Raw genomic sequence first — 17,181 nt, forward strand, 5'->3', positions numbered from 1 at the left:
GACCGTCAGGAATTCTGCATCTTTATTGTTTCTTTTGCATCAGAGAAAACACACAAACAGCAACGATGCCACGTTTTGCTTTTTATATGCAGATCACAAAAAACAAAACAAAACAAAAAAACAGGGGCATTTGTTCTTCTGACAAACAAGCTGAGAGGAATCTTTATCTTTGGGGCATAGTGTCTGATTTATTTATTTTTAAATAATAGTATTATTGCAGGTACTGACTGAGTAAAAGTGAACCTTTATAACAAATGATTTCATTTGATGTTAATGTAAAAACATTCAGCACTGAAATTACACTTAAACCCTTATTTTTTGATGAAATAGAAAAATGTCTGTAAAAATCTGAGTTGTGTGCAGTTACACTATTCCCCAAGAATATCCCAGAATCCTCGTGGTTTCATTTTAAAAAGTAACAAAAGTTTTCAGTATTTCAGCGTCGCAGGACAAACAGGAACATCTTTACATGCGACAAAACGTCTCGGTTCAACTCGTGCTTCATGAGTCGATGGGTCCAATGAGGGTGAAGAGAATTCACAGCTGATGGATGTCACACAGTGACAGGAAAGCTGACGGCACACACATGGGTGTGTGTGTGCTCCAGCAGCTAAAGCTACGGTCGGTAGCTTAGCATGTGAGCTGCAGAACAGCAAATGGAATGTCAGGAAGTGGGAGGAAGGGTTGCGTCGAGCACCAGCCACTGAAAACCATCGCTGGCCTCAGACTGACGAGCGACTGGAGTCTGAACTCCCTGAAGACGGAGGAATGTTTCTACGGCCTGATCCTCGCTCACAAGCACACCAGTTGTTCCTCAGATTGTCCGAAAGAGACATTTTTTTTTTTAATATTAGCGCCATTTAAGCTGTTACCAGGAGACAGAAATAGCTTCCAGTTGGTTAAATACTGACACTTTACAGAACATAAATCTTTCTGATCAAGACACCAGTTTGTCAGAATTCACAGTTTGAAGTTGATTCGCACCAAAAACAGAATCAGAAACAAAGAATGACTGTCTCATGCGGATTGTCAGAACCTTCCAGAAACAGTCAGACGTTTCAGATATGCAGTACCTGGAAAGACTTTGGCCACTTCTACGTTTAGTTGAACCTAGAAATCTGAATAGAAGCAAAAATAAAACCCGACCTGAAAGTGAAGTCAGCTTTAAAGGCTGTCAGATGAAACAGCGGGAGCTTAAAGGTTTCCTGGGGGCGCAGCAGCGAGTGGGCCGTGCATCTCTTTGACGACTGCATGACAGGAAGCTGTAGAGCTGCTCCAGTGGCCGGCGCTTGGCACAGAGGTGTTTGATGCGCAGCGTGATGGATGGCACGTGGAACACACGCAGCAGATGTACGCAGCACAGGGTGGATGAGAGACGAGGACGCGGGGGACACGACGGGTGATGATGGATAGACTGTGAGCTGCCTCTTGGAAAGGAACGTACGCCCTGCGTGACCACGACGTCTACAGCTCGAGAGAGGAGTTTCTGGTTGCAGCACAGTTTCATTTTTCTGTCACTGGGTTTGTTGTGCTTCAAAGGGAGCAGAGGGGAGGTGGAGGTGGTGGAGGAGCAAACATCACAAGCAGAAGCCACCGACGCATGTTTGGAATGGAGGCACGAACGAGACTCACACTGCATGCAGACAAAGCATGTTAAGGCCAAGAAGAACTACACAGATGCATCCGATGCTCCTCCGCTCCACCGCCTCCATCCTCCTCTAAAAGCCAAAGTTGAAAACGATGCGATCTTCAAAGATGGCGATTAGCAACATGATGCTGAACCCAGTCAGCATGCCCACATTCTGCAGGATAAAGTGTCCAAAGTGGCAGCGCTTGTGCTCCTCGCTGTCCCCGTGAAGCATTTCTGGCAGCTGTGGAAGACAAACCAGATATTTACCTCCATGGTATAAGAAGACACTAAACCTTTCCTGTTTTGGATAAAATAACATCCTTCAGACATCCTCACTTACCATATCCACCAGAGCCACATACAGGAACATGCCGGCTGTGATGGCAAAGATCCAGTTGGTGACGCTGTGCGTGTACTGGCCCACCGCTGTGCCGATCACCATGCCGACGTACGCCATGAGGGCGGACAGCAGGTTGTAGACGATGGCCTGCTTCACCGTCATCCCGGCTTTCAGCAGCACCGCAAAGTCACCTGTCAGGAACAAACACAGGATGTTCAACCTTTATTTTGTTCTTTATATGCAGTACTATAGTACTATAGTAAATTGATTATTATTACATTATTACAGTGGACTCCATCCTAAAAATATAGATTCTTTAAGAGACGTAGAATGATAACCAGGAGAACCATTAACCACTTCTACCAAACAGATGCTAACGATTAGGATTTACACACACATGGGTTGAAATAAATTCACTAACAGGAACAAAACAAGCTGTAGGACAAAAGCTGTGAGGTGGCCTGGTCGTAAATAAAAATTTTCTAGCAATTTTGAATCTCCAGCTTGTCTCTAATAATCGCAGCCAGGTGAGATACGGACGTAAAGAAGAACGAGAGTCCTGGAAGTGCCTGCAGGACCCAATTAAAGCTCTGATCTCTGTCTGGGATTCTATGCAGACACTGAAGGATCTGAGTCTACTTCCATCCATGTTTAGTTTTTAGGATTTTTGGAACAACCTTCCTGCTGAATTCCTTCAAAAACTCTGAGAAACTAGAAGAAGTGATGCTGTTCTGAAGGCTAAATATTAATTTGATTTTCATTTCTCTTGTATTATTTATTTTGCGTTGTTAATTATTAAAAATACACTACAATTCACATTTGTGAAAGCTGTAGGAGATTCTCTGACATCCACCTGAAGCTGGTGTCGTTTTCAGTCGGTTCTGAACTCCCTCCACACATCAGCTGCTTCTGTTTGCCCTGCATGGATAAAAACCCGAGCTCCTCTCAGAAATGTATCTTTAACTTTGCCTATGATTACAGATGCTCGCTGTAGCCTCTCTACCCTCTTCAATCATTGCCGGGCCAAATGCAGCGAGCGGTCCAAGTCTCAGCGGAAACGCCCTGGATTTGGAGAAAGAGATGAATACTGAGAAGAGGGCTGGCCTACATTTCCTGCGCCGTGTAACAAGCGGCCTCTTTTCCTCGCTAATTAGCACAATGAATATATTACCGCTCTGCTCTCATCCATCAATCAGAGCTGGAGAAAAGAGAGGACAAGTCCACACACCTCACTTCACTGGCTGCCTTTTTTTTACTCCACTCTTCAACTTCATCCAGTGTTTCCTGCCTCCCTGATTTGAATCCGTCAGACACGCCTGCTGCAGCCTCATCGACCGCAATTAACACACCCATCACCGCCAATTAGCTTCACTCCGGGTGGTTAAAGAACCCTCGTAACCATCACCGTTTCCCACCCAGATGCCAGTCAGGGGGACGGCTTTGTGCTCAGGAGAAGCTGAGAGGCGAACTCGTCATACCGCTGAGTCCGTCTGACAAGCAGCCCGACAGGATCGACCGCAGGACTTCAGAGCTGCAGTTAGAAACCTGGAAACTCTCCAACATATGGGTGAAACTAGTGATAACAAGAAAACGTCAAACACATAACATTCTCAGAAGGAATGCATATTACCCAAATAAAAAAAAAAACATCTTACACAATCTGTTAGCACTCAGAATATGTGCTGTGGATGACTCTAAGCTACCGCCACACCAAAACTCAGCTCAATATCTGTAAATTCAATGAGTTAGGCAGTAAGTTCAGCATCTCTTCAGGCTAGTTGGCTTCAGCAGCCATGTTGAATCAAAAGTTAATCACTGTAGATGGACACTCACTGAATACTTTCTGAAAGTTTCATTAAAATTCGTCCAGTTGTTCATAAGATGTTTTGCTAACACACAGGCATTGGGGGGAACATTATCGCCCGCCTTCGTCTTTAACGAAGAAGAATCAAAGCCTTAAAGTCCTGCAGCGGTGATCCCGACACTGCAGACTCGGATATGTCTGACATTTAAAACCACAGAGTTTAAATAAAACCTGTTTCATTTCCTTCCTTTACTCATTTTCTCACCAACATTAAAAAACGACAGTCACTCCTGAACGTGTCCTCGGAGGACAAAGCGTCTTCCAGTCAGACTGAATAACAACAAGGTGTGCCAGGCGCGCTCCATCATCCGCGCTGACAGATATTGACATGTCATCTCAGTCCTGTCAGACACAAGCCAGTAATTTGGGGAAAAAGTGGCTTTTTTTTCCCAGGCGTGATGACAACAGTGATGATTATTGACGCCGATGAGCAACTCGTTCAGATTAAAGTTTCATGAACAAACACAGCAAACAAAACAGTTTCACTTAAGAAGTGTGCACTTCAGTAACTAAACCGTCTATATTTAGAGTATTTTTTCTACTTTCTGGTTGGACTTACCGAGTTCATGAGGTAATTCATGGCAGAAAACAGCCACAGATGTGCTGATGCCGCCTGTCAGGTTGGCACTAAAAGCTGCCCCTGTAAAACACACACACACACACACACAAAATAAAATTAACAGAGGAATCAGAAAGGAACTTGGCTTATACCCTCAAATCCAGCTCAAATTAAAGACTTAACATTCCTTTAAAGAATCATATGATCAGATGTTGGTCAAACTTTGAACAGGGTCATAAAAAGTTTGGTTTGTGTTTCCCCACCCAGCGGTGCAGGAGTAGTTACCGATAGCGAGGCCGTCGCTGAAGTTGTGCATGCCGTCTCCCATGATGACCATCCAGGCGATGCTGGCGATCCCAGCGTCCTTCATCTCCTGGTCTGAGTGACAGTTTCCTCCATGAGAGTGTCCGTGACCGTGCTTCTTGGCCTTGTGGCCGTTCTTTTTTGTGGGTGTTTGCTGGTCCTGTTGCGGGCTTGTGAGCGCCAGCGGCGTCTTGTTGGTGGGGGAGTCGGGCGCCTGGAGCTCTGTGAGCTGCGTGTCGTTGTGGCCGCTGTCGCAGGAGACAGCTGTGCTTTCTGGGTCTGAATCAGAGCGGGGATGTTAGGAGTGACAGCTGCAGGCAGGAAGACTGCACACCTGAACACCTCTTACCTTCACTGAGTGGCTTCAGGTTCAGCCATTCTGCATTCGAGCGCCGATTTAACTTGTGATCTGACAGCTTCCTGCCAATCTTCCCCTCCTCGCTCACCTTCTTCATGCCCTGTGAGCAACATCTTCTATTTACAGACACTCAGTTCATGCCAGAAACCTCAAACAGCCTGAGCGAAAATAAAACTCAAAGAGTACATCAAAGTGTTGAATGATAGCTTCATCCAGAGGTCTGCAAACCTGTGGCTCTTTGGTTCCAAAAACACCAATCTGACTCGTTTTCAGAACAGTAACAGAAACGGTCAGTTTTACTTTACATATTTTAGCAAATATATGAATGATACAAAGAGTTCCTGTGAATAAGTGCTGAGTTCTGAATGACTTTGAAGAAGCAAAGCTCTACATACTTTTAATTTAGTGAGAGAAATGGCAGAAATGGCTGCGGCCCCTTTGATTTAATCAGCTTTTTCCACCTGGATCAAGTTGTTCTCACCTTCTGGTCTTTGTAGTGCTTAAACATGCCAATACAGTGTTCGATGATGAAGAGGAGGTAGATGCCGGCCAGTGCTGTGAGCCCCTTCCACACTCTATCAAAGGCCGTTACCAGATCAGTGTCAACCCTGGAGCCATGCTGGCCGTGGTCGTGTTTTTCCTGAGACTGCAGAGAGCCGGAGGAACAAACCATGGCTGACGGCCAGATGGAGACATTCATACAGAAACTCACTCATCACGCTATTATAGCTTTCTAAAATTAAATTTGTAACACTTTTGCACAAGAAGTGGTTTGTCATTTTCATTTATTGCTGTAATTTTGTTCCTCTAACTTCATTAAAAATGAACAAACAGGCTGTATTTGTCACATCTTTTGTGAACGATGGTGTTTTCTTGAAGCTAACATTGGATTTAATGTATTGAATGAGAAATAAATGCAGAAATTCAGAAACAACCTTGAAGGAATGCATATCGCTCGCCACCTTGGATGACAGAGTTTGAGACTCAGAGTATGTCTCTCAGACCCTAACACATCAGATTTTAGCTCATTATGTGTAGAACTGAGTTATAGCCATGTTTGCTGTGGCAGCCATCTTGAATTAGGCTGCCTCCAAAACTTAATCAGTTGTAGATGTTTCCTAAAGGTTTTATAAATACTGGCCCAGTGGCACATGATATATTTTGCTAACACGAAGGCAGACACAGACATGGGAGAAAAACAAGCCTTCCACCAGCAGGTAGGCCTGTCACGATAACAAATTTTGCTGGACGATTAATTGTCTCAGAAATGATTGCCATAAACGATAATATCATTTGGAGGCCATTTTAAACTAATGTAATGATAATAACATAATAGTGCAAGTACATCCTCTCAAAGTTTAATAAACTTTACTTTCAAAAGAACAATTAACACTGGAACTGGAACACTAAATAATCAAAACAACCGAAAACAACAATAAAATGGACTCTTAGCCTTTGTTAACAAAGAATGCACTTGAATAAAAACTGAAATAAAACCTACATTCAACCAAAACAGTACGGATTATTAAGTCTGTAAACTAAACTGTCCTTCAAAAAGTAATAATCATTAGTTTTATATAGAGAAGACGGACAGAACTGACAGTTTTATAAACAAAAAGTCAAACTAACAGAAGCAGAAATGTGACATACCGGCTCAGAAAGGTTCAGCGGTTCGCCTCGGTCATTTGGTTTGAATCCGAAGTGCTCCCACACCGCTGCTGTTACTTCCCTTGAAACCAATTCCATTTCGTATCTTTAGCTTGCTAACTCCTAGCAGGGGCTAATGCTAACAAGCTACAAGCCGAGGCGCCTTGGCTGGCTAAATGACGCGATAGGCCACGCCCCCTGACGCTAAGAGAATGGGAGGGGTCAGTGAAGAGCACCGGAGCCTTTTGTCCTCCAGCGTCTTCAGTAGAAAGAAAGACACGAAGGAACGATAACGTCGATAAATGAAACAACCTCATTTTTTTTAATCGTGCGATTAATTGATTTATCGTTTATCGCGACAGGCCTACCAGCAGGTGGTTAAAACAGACACCCAGAACTCCTGGAGCCTCTTTTTCCCCCGTCACAGTCCATTAAAACATAAGGAAATCAGTTGGAAATAACCAGCACTGGTTAAGCGTGGCGTACTCACGTGAGGCAGCAGGTGAAGGAGCGCGTCGCCACTGAGCGTGCCCACTGCCAGCGCCACCAGGAAGGTGAGCAGGAACTTGAAGCAGGATTGTTTGAGGATGGGAACCAGAACCACACCGAGCAGAGACAGCAGGCTGATGATGGTGATGGACACAAAGCCCGAGATCCAGACCCACACTGATGGGAGAAAAACAGCGTTCATTTTAATATCCCCTTTGGTGAAAAAGTGCTTTACTTGTCAAAAAAGCAAAAAGAAAAAACAGAGACATGCACCAATTATGAGCAACACACAGCAGAACAGTGTGTGTAAAGAGGCAAACACACACAACAAAACAAATCCTCAGAGTTTGCTGATCTGAGTCCCAGAGGGGGACTTTCATCGGCTGGGATCTGGGACAGCAAACAGCCCTCTTGTGTTCTCAGTCGAGAGCGATGCGCAACTAGCAGCTCCTGCTTAGAAGATCTGAAGGATCTAACGGGGATAGAAGGTGTCAAAAGGTCAGTGTTGCTGTCTGGAGCCAGATTATCTGTGACCTTTTAGGTGTGGAGAAGGATTCTGAGCTGAATCCAGCGGCGTAAAGACACGATAACTGGGAGTGAGTGTCAGCGAGCAGCTTACTGAACAGCTGTGAGCCACAAAATAAAGAACATTTCAGTTGTTTTAATTAACTAGGGGCGTAATGATACATGTGTGACGTTATATGTCCCCTCTAGGACAGAAAAGAACCATCTGAAGCGCTGCATGGCTGGTTCAGATCAACGTTCAGAAGCTTGAAGACCTGCCTGTTTGGCTTCAGATCAGCTGAATCCGCGGGATCTGCCCGGCCTGCTCCAGCCGTACGTTTCCTCACGCCCTCTCTGGTCGACACATCTGTTCCTGTTCATGGTCCCGAAGTCAAAGAGGAGGTCAAAGGTGACCGAGCGTTTTCAGCTGCTGCCTTTGCAGATCAGACCAGCCGACTCCTGTCCTTCCTGTTTTCAAATCATCTCTTAAAACACATTTCTTCTCTTTGGCTTTTAACTCGGTTAGAAATGTTGGCTTTTATTGTTATTGTTTTACGGTTTTATTGCGTTTTATTTGATTTTATAGTTTTTATTCTTGTTGTGGTATTTCATGTGTTTCACCTTGTATTTTTATTTATTGGTGCACGACACTTCGGTCAACGGTGGTGTTTGTAAATAAAACTGTTCTGTTGTATTGCATAGTACGGCAAGCAGTTGTGTCATGTAATCAGCACTTTGAGAAGTACTGTAGAAAGCCTTTTGTTTATTTATTTAATACCTCCTGATAGAAAATGCTTTTTTTTAACACTACATTTAGCCTACTGAAGAACTAAAAGTTTCATATTTTACTTATTTTAGGGTTTCCCATGGGGACATGTTATTTGGTTCTGTTTTGCTTTTAATTTTAAAGCAAGTCCAGGTCAAATAAACTGAAACAAAAGGGACTTTTTACAAAATACAAGCTAGGCTGTGGTGTTTGATGTTCAAATGGTTTTTGTTTTAGTCATTTTTTAAAGAGATAACATTTTGGAGCTCATCAGATTTTATATTTGACTCGTGGTCTGTGGGTTCCTGCTTAAAATTCGGATTGGATAAAAACAACAACAACCATAAAAGTAAAGTATGACTTTCTTTGTTTCATATTTAATTTATCGGCTGACAAATCCTGCCTAAAACTCTCCTCACTAATAAGCCGTTTGGTTTTTTGTCTCTGCTTCTGGGAGAGTTCCTGTCTATCAAAAACAAGAACCAAAACACAAGAACTTGGCATTTATTTCTCTTTCCTGTTGCACCAAACCCATACTGAACCATGACTCTCACATCAAGAAACGTACCAAATCCTGACTCAGGTGGACCGTTACACCCCTGGTAACAACGCACAAGTGTGAATTTTGGTTTCTTTGTTTTTGCTCCATGATTCTGGCATACACCAAGCAACAGAAAAGCAAAGATAAACACAAGACTTGCACGGTGGAGTCAACAGCAAACTAAACTCTACCAGCTGCTGCTTCATCATCATTTGACTGCTGCCTGATGCTATTTGACCATTTTTTTTGTTCTGTTTGAATGTGAATGAAACTTTTCTGGAGAGGATGTCAGTCTGTGTGTCCTTGTGATGACATATGATGCCTGAAGCAAAAACATGACATGACTTTCCAGCAGAATGTTACCCCCACCGACCCTCATTTCGCATTCAAGGCCGCAGTCATGAGACATAAAACACAAAAGAAAAAGTGAAAAAGGTACGCAATCATTTAAAGCGTTGGTCCGGCTGTCAGGCAGGGAGGCATCTCAAAAGCTGCACAAGCAGGAGAGAGAAAAGTTTGTGATTCTTTCGTCAAAGACGACCAAATGTTTAATGTAGTATGAAATTCAATGTCACACCAAAGCTGCTGCTGCGTTTGCTGAAGCGATGATGCTGGGTCCTTCACAGCTGACATTCAGCTCAAAAAAACATTGATTAGCTGAATGCTGTGTGGATGTGACGTGCACCTTTCACATAATTTGCTTCAGTTAGAATATTTTAGAGGCAACAACACACCAAACAACTGTTCTGCAATTATGGTGCTGGTAAGCAGGTGTTCTGTGGGTAAGTCTTATTTAACGAAAACTCTGCTGAAGCTACTGGAAAAACTCAAAATCTCGTCCATAATTTTACCCAACTCTAATTGTGGTGTTTTATTATTATAAATTGCAGCCTGCACAGAGCCAGAGGAAGAAAAAGAACAGCTAATGAGTGTAAAATTACACAGAAGACACTTTTTCTTCTGGTGTTCTCGGCCCCAGGTGGGGTGGCTTCAGATGATCAGAAACACACCTTCTACCTGACAGAGTGGTCTTTAGAGAGACTGAATCCTGCTGTTACTGAACCATTATCCAGCTGCAGGATGTAAAATCATTAGAGAAACACCTCTCTGATGGCTGCAGTCTGTCCACTCCAGGAGCAGGAGCAGGAGGAGGTGCTTTTACTAAAAAACCCTGATCCTGAATCAGAAGCTTTGGGAAAACTCCCCACTTGAACAGATACACATTTTGATTCAATAATAATAACAAAAATATTACGTTTTTTGACTATCTGATATGTTTTTGGACATGGTTACTCTTGGTCCTCTGCAGTCTATATGTAACTGATTTACTCTCATCCTAAGAACTGCAGTAATGGCACAATAACTCAAAAACAAAAGAAATTTGTATCTGGCTGATTACTTTGTTGTTGTAACATTGCTTCTTGGCAATAAATCCTGTACTGTTGAAGAAGCCTGGTTATTTTGTTAGGAGAAGGCATCTGTGGGTTGTGCAGCAGAGTTGAATATGTGGGCTGCACCAATGAAAAACTTGCCAGATCTTCTCTGCCAGTGTCAAACAGCTTGTTCTGCTGTTTTCTTAAATTTGTTAAGCTTTTGAACAGTACTATAAATGTCAAAAAGAACAAAGAACAGACTGGAGCTCAGTCTAATTGTGCCTTCTCTGGTTTATATAAACAATAAGAGCTACTTTCAGTCCCTCTGGAAAGCTGTGATTAATGCAAATTTAACCAACTCCTGCAAAACTAGCTACATCTTTCAAGTTTGACCAAAGACCTTCACCTTCTGCCCAGTTTCACTTCCTGGAATTTGAGTCTGCAAGATGAAAACAAATCCAAACTCACATTAGCCATCAATTATGCCTGCTAAAATCTGAACAAGTAAGTTTGTCAGGCATGTTTTTCTACCGTAAAATGGTCGGGCGTGTTCCTTTTTTCAGTCAGCTGGGGTACGAGACGGCTAAAAGGTGATGACTACAGACAAGGGAGGAAAAAGCATTCGCCGGTGGGAAAAAGTGTCACCTTAAATTAGAGACAACCTGTCACTGCGATATGTTATGCCATTACCAGCTGACAACATATATGTGCAACAGTGCTGTGAAAAACTACCAGAAATCAGCAGCTGGTTCACACAGAACTTCACTGACTTATTCATTACATTTAGTCCTCGGCACTGAAACAGTTTGTATCTACCATACGGTAAATGTTGCAAATTAATTTGTTCTTTGCATGCTACTTTCTGCCACAAGACTGAACATTTTAGGCTGAAACAATGACAAAAGAAAGACTGTATTTTGATAACTCTCTGTTCAACATGTCGTGCAGCTTCTCCGTTTATATGCCGAGGCTCATGCTTTCAAATCTGAAATGTCGCATGAGTCCAAAAACCAGCTCAATCTAATGAAAATGGTGCTCTGAAGCTTGAGCCGCTGTGCGTTTACTCTTGAGACCATCTTAAGTTTGTCTCACACACAGAACACGCTGTCCTTATGATGATGGACACAGTTTCTACCATCACTGTCTTTAGTGTCAAGTAGCAGATTACAGCCTCTTGACTCATCAGCTCCAGTTTACTCAATGTCATCGTCATCATCAAGACGGACAAATCGGACGGGCTAAATTTCTTGCCTCATCGCAGCTCCAACCTCAAAGCTAACCTTCATGTTTTGGTTTTATTGTTACAGCATCATTTTGGCCCACAAAGTAAGGTTTTTTACAGCTCGCTGCGTTCCTATTTGTCGCCATCAGACCGAGCACAGTGCAACCCTGAGAGGCAACTGTATATCAGGCAGACAGTTCATCACCACATCACCGCAGGTCCCTCGCACTCCTGCAGCTCATCTACTTCTCCATCTCATTACCTTTATGCAGGTGTGGTTCGGCGTGAATGCAGTTGTGGAGGTGCTGCAGCGGGGCGATTTGAAGTCGGCGATAAAGGAACAGAAAAGAGGAGAAAGAGACCAACTGGTCTGTGGCTTCTCTCCAATTACGCATCTCTTGTGAGCCATGGTTCAGAAAAATGGCCCACAGTGTCGCTTAGGCTCTCCTAATTGGCACAGCGCAAAAAGAGAGGGGAGTGGGGACCAGAGAGAAAGAACGGCACATTTTCTGAGCTCCCCCATGAAGGCCAGCAGGAGGTAGATGAGAGGCAGCTCCGCAGCGTTTCCTGATGTCTGCGGTTGAATCTCGGTGCAGCATTTCTGAGAATCTACCGCCTCTAGTTTTCCCACTAATGAGGAGCCATTGCTGCCCTTTTGACTTGTTTGTGCTGTCTCTCCCGTCATCATTACCATTTTCATAGCTGTTGTGAGCGGCGGCACGGTGCTGCCTGAGGCACATGTGATGCAGGTTTCTCCGGAGGGGACAGTGTTCAATAATTGAACGTCCTCACAATTGAACTTAAGTGCCCGCTGCTTTATTCCATCCAAACCGAAAAACTTTAAAGTGCAAGTCTGTTGCGGCTGCAATGATTATCTGTCAGGAAAAGTGCCCTTTCTACTTCTAATTCTAATTAAATTAGGTCGTGCAGAACATTTTATGACCCCACACTTGCCACATTGTCCTGTTGTTTACAGCGATGGGTTCACAACTTCTTGCCTGCTTTGCCCAGGTTTTAATTAAAACTAAAAAACACAAACACTGGAGCAATTATACAGGTGAATAAAAGAAACAAACAGGTAAAAACTCAACATCCATCTGATGAATTATTATACAGGTATACATTTGCTTTCTACATGACTCTTAGTTATTAGTTCTGATAGTTTTACATCCTCACTTCACTGATATTCTCACAATGTAGCAGGAAAATGAAAGCTTCGGAGTTAATTCTCACGTGGTGATTTGATTTGTATAAAATCTTTATGGCTTTACGAGTTTTATTTCACAACATGTAACTTATTAACTCTGATATGTTGATTTCATATTTCAAAAGACTCATAAATGTAGAAACACTGTGAGAGACTTCCCAGAGCAGGACTTCACACTGACCTTTACTGAAATTCTTTTTTTATTTCAGAGTTTTGGTTTTAAACGTCACCTGACTTAGGCATGTGATCAGGATACAAACTGAAACAAAGAGCACTCAGGATTATAAACTTTTCTTTTTAACTTCAAGAAAGCAGTAAATGAGTCAGCATGCACAAGGCCAAATTACTGCTGCTATAAAAATGAAAACATTTTAACAAGGGGACAACCTGTGAGGATAAAAATCTTTAGACATACAGTAAGTTGTGCTTATAATAGATGATCCTAAATCAGAGCAGCTTTCATAGAAAGAATGAAGGACGGCTGGATATAATGAGGGAAACTGATCACCTTTAATGGACTAAAACCAGGCTGATCTGTCCACACTCAGCAACCAGTCTCTAGAGCTTGTGCAGCTTGTTGTATAACTCATGTTATACAACAAGCTTCTTTTGGTAGTTTATTGTGATGTTGTGGGATTCCTGATAAAAGTGGGACATCTACTTGGGATATTCCATTGTTAAAAGAACAATAACAATAAAACTCGCTCTCCTGGGGGCTCCTGTGCGAAATGCACCCTCTCGCCCCACAATCAACGACTGATTACCGTTCTGATGAGGACCACCTTGCTGCTTGAAACAGACTGGAAAAAAAATAATAATCTGGGCCGGCTACCCACCACATGCGCCTCCATGCGTCCATCCTAAAATGCGAGGTCTTGACAAAGACTGACATCAAGCCACATTTGGAGACTCAAACCTAAGTACTCAGTCTCTACTGCAATGTGATGGTCTCGCCACTGCGTATGCCTGAGAATAAAAAGACCAACTACGTGTACTAACACTGTGATAAATGATTGTAGCTGTACACAATACACAGCCAATTGCCATCCATCATGGCAGAATAAACAGTTTTGATGACATCACTGCACACACTCCATAAAACTCCAGCTGGTCCTTTTCAAAGCCTACATTTTTAGCTAAATGCACAAACATATTTAACCAACATTCAGGGAAACAAAAGCCACGCAAACACACACAACTGCAGCTGAGATTACAGCTGTAGCTGTTTCCCTAATAAATACTGTCAACATTAGCAGCATGTTTAAAGCCTTCCAGAAATATTCAAATATGAACAGGTAGCAGGATATTCATGAAAACTGCTTTCTGAGGTTAAAACGAGGTTGCACAAACAAGACACTGGAACATAACCTTGTAGCACTTTGTTATCAGCATCACGGCGTTAGTGCCGTAAAAAGGAAAAACACGTGCTTTGCTCACACTGATGTGACTGTTTAACTTCGAGAGCTAACTCTAACAGGAATGTCTTCAAGTCTACAGTCTTTGATTGCTTTTTTCCATCATGCCAATCAGTGACTGAGGTGCACTCCCAATGATGATGATGTCAATAAGCCATTGATTTAAAAGGACTCAACAATGATGTATTGATCAAATAAGCAGGGTGGACTGTGATGAAAGACTAATGGGTTAAAAGGCACTGCTTCTTGGCTTCTGGTTAAATCAGGAACTTTCATCTGAACCCCTCTCAAAATATACAATGAGAACAAGCACAGCGTTTTGTAATGAGATGTGTAAAAAAATGTCATGAAATACCTACAAGTAAAAAGAACAATTCTACAACAAAAACTCAAGAAAGGTTGAAATGACTTCTTGTTGCTTTCCGCAACAATGAAACGGATTAATGCTTGGCTTTTACCAGGACTGACGGGCTCCACCTCCATCTGATGGTAGTGACGGATGCAGACTCGACTGTCTATCTGGTACAGCAAGGCAGGACACAGGTAGGTGAACTGGCTGGGGGAGATGAGGGATTCAGGGTTCAGGCCGTAGTAGGCGAGGAGTTGAGTGAGGTTCAAACACTGGAGAGGCAGGGAGAGAAAAGACAGGAAACTGGTCACCATAAAATTACACTAATATGTTTGGAAAAAAGGGAAAACATTCAATGCCTATGAGCAAGGGTGACTTTAGCAACATTAAAACTGCAGCCAAAAGCGAAAATTCAGAAAGACAGCTAAATATAAAATTAGCAAAAAAGTAAACCAATTTTAGAGAAACAGTAGCTTCAAGCTAAATTAGCAGAAGAGTAGCTATAAGCTAAAATTAGTAGAGTAGGTAAAAGGTAAAACTAAAACTCAAATGTCTCAAAGTTCTCCACTTAAATTATTTTTTTTAATGTTTCAGAACTAAACTAAGTCATAGCCTTATCATCTGTAATAAAGCAAACATTTAGATGTACAAATGGTAGAAATAATTTTAATTATGCTTAAGTAGTTACAGTCCAAAAAAAGGAGGAAGAAACGATAAACAGGAAAACAATTACCCCATCAAGATAAATTTAGTCAGTTCTGTCATAATAAAAAACAAACAGACAGGAGGACAATCTTTATTTAAAAAAAGAAAGGAAAAAAGTCCTACCTCCTCATGCTGGTGAGACAGACTGCCAGGATGTCCGGAGAGCATCGGTGAAGAAGGCGTAGCAGGCGCCCCCGGAGCCTCTCTCTTCTCTTTATGAGAATGACTGTGGCCATGTTCTTGATGATGATCATGACTGTGTTCATGTTCGTGATCATCAGATAAAGATCTGTCAGGGGGAAGGGATTTGTTTGGTCCTTGCTGGCCCCTGGCCTTCGTTCGGAGCCTTTTGGGCCTTTTTGTTGGGGCTGGAGACAACTGATGGACTTGGGTTGGCTCCAGGTGGGCAGAGGGGATCGGTTTGGGGTTGACAGGTGTGGCGTCTGTGTGCACCTGGTGGGTGTGATGTTTATGATCACCACTGTGATTGCTGTGGTTATGGTTCTTATGAGGTGGAGGGGAAACATCCTTGTGGTTTACATGTTGGTCCTCTTCATCATGAATGTGAATATTATCATGTGTGTCCTGCACATGATCATGAGAATGTTTATGGTTACTATCCTCCTCCTCACTGTGATGATGAGTGTGTCCATGATGGTGACCATGGTCATGTTTGGGTACATCAGCAGTTGGACTCACAGTGGTCGTGTGGCTGCAGTTTGTTGGACCCTGTTCTGCGGGGGGATGGAGGGAACGGGGGTGCTGGTAAGGCTGATCAAGCTCATGGTAGTGGTCGTCGCTGGTGGATGAATGTGAGCGATGCCCCTTCTGCAAATCCAGCAGGTCGAGGTGGGCTACGTGGTCGTGGCCCAGATTCTCGTGGTCCACATCTACCACCTTGACTTCTCCTAGGCCCAAGCTAAACAACAGACTCTCAAATCCCTGGAAATCTAAGCGGTCCTTCTGACCATGGCGCCTGAACAGCTCGTGGATGTAGTAGCGCTGCTCTTCCTCCAGAGCGCTTCCATCAGGACCTTTGGAGTTCTGGGACATGGCAGCCGCTCTCATGTAGGGAGCCTCAGAGATCTGCAAATCGCTGTGGACGCTGCTGTGGTCGTCATGGTGATGTTCATCACTCTGATGGCCGTGTACTTCTCCATGGCAGTGGTTGCACTGTTGAAAGAGGAAGGTGAGCACGCACAGGAAGCAGAACTTGGTGTGCATGTGCACTCGCATTGTTCCCTCACTTATGGTCCCCTGCAAAACAGAAACAAACAAAGTGATGAACAATTAAAGAGAAAGGTTGCTTCATCTTGACCATGCAGTCCTCAAAGGCCTTCTAAAATAAAAAATCTTTGCCGATGAATTTTGTCACTTAGGTTGTAAAACAAATACTGGAGCTACACCACCATTTTGATTAAGTTTTGTCGGTACATAAATGCCTGGGACCAGACAGAGTTATGTGACGACCCAAAACATTAAATCAAACACAGAATCAGATATTCTGCCATAAAAAAATAATACTCCCATTCAGGTTTCCAAACAACAATTATATCCCTGTTAAAGTATCATTAGACACATTTTGTCTTAGAGGTCACAGTCTGGTGAAAAACATAAAGCAAGGAATTTAAAAAAATATAAAACATGTTTGGGGAAACAAATTTCATAGTGCCTTTTGTTATATTAAGGCAAAGTTCATCAGGAAGGTATCAAGGAAAGCTTCATATTTCTGGCAACTTACTGTTCATCAAGCAGAAGAAAAATCTAACCTAATGAATAATAGTTTTCAATAATTGTAATTACTATATTGACTAAAATAATCATGATTATGATTTCTTCCATAATCAAGCAGCAGTAATTATTTTGGTTTTATAGAGGAAGACCACAGCGTACAAACCCTGCCCTAAAA

At 42.8% G+C, this 17,181-nt stretch overlaps 1 protein-coding gene across 1 annotated transcript in view; it reads right to left on the reverse strand.

The window, feature by feature from the left end:
- Positions 1-17,181, reverse strand: part of slc39a10 (solute carrier family 39 member 10) — a 30,181-nt gene continuing 13,000 nt past the window's right edge. Inside the window, exons 2-10 of the mRNA XM_017430376.3 lie at positions 15,396-16,529; positions 14,677-14,839; positions 7,192-7,367; positions 5,536-5,700; positions 5,046-5,154; positions 4,679-4,975; positions 4,394-4,474; positions 1,971-2,161; positions 1-1,871 (exon numbers count right to left, since the gene is read on the reverse strand). Of these exons, the coding sequence (XP_017285865.1) occupies positions 1,719-1,871; positions 1,971-2,161; positions 4,394-4,474; positions 4,679-4,975; positions 5,046-5,154; positions 5,536-5,700; positions 7,192-7,367; positions 14,677-14,839; positions 15,396-16,508 (2,448 nt within the window). The 5' untranslated portion in view covers positions 16,509-16,529 and the 3' untranslated portion in view covers positions 1-1,718. The remainder of the gene's footprint in view (positions 1,872-1,970; positions 2,162-4,393; positions 4,475-4,678; positions 4,976-5,045; positions 5,155-5,535; positions 5,701-7,191; positions 7,368-14,676; positions 14,840-15,395; positions 16,530-17,181) is intronic.

This window comes from Kryptolebias marmoratus, linkage group LG6 (assembly GCF_001649575.2).
Source record: "Kryptolebias marmoratus isolate JLee-2015 linkage group LG6, ASM164957v2, whole genome shotgun sequence".
Classification (NCBI taxonomy): Eukaryota; Metazoa; Chordata; class Actinopteri; order Cyprinodontiformes; family Rivulidae; genus Kryptolebias; species Kryptolebias marmoratus.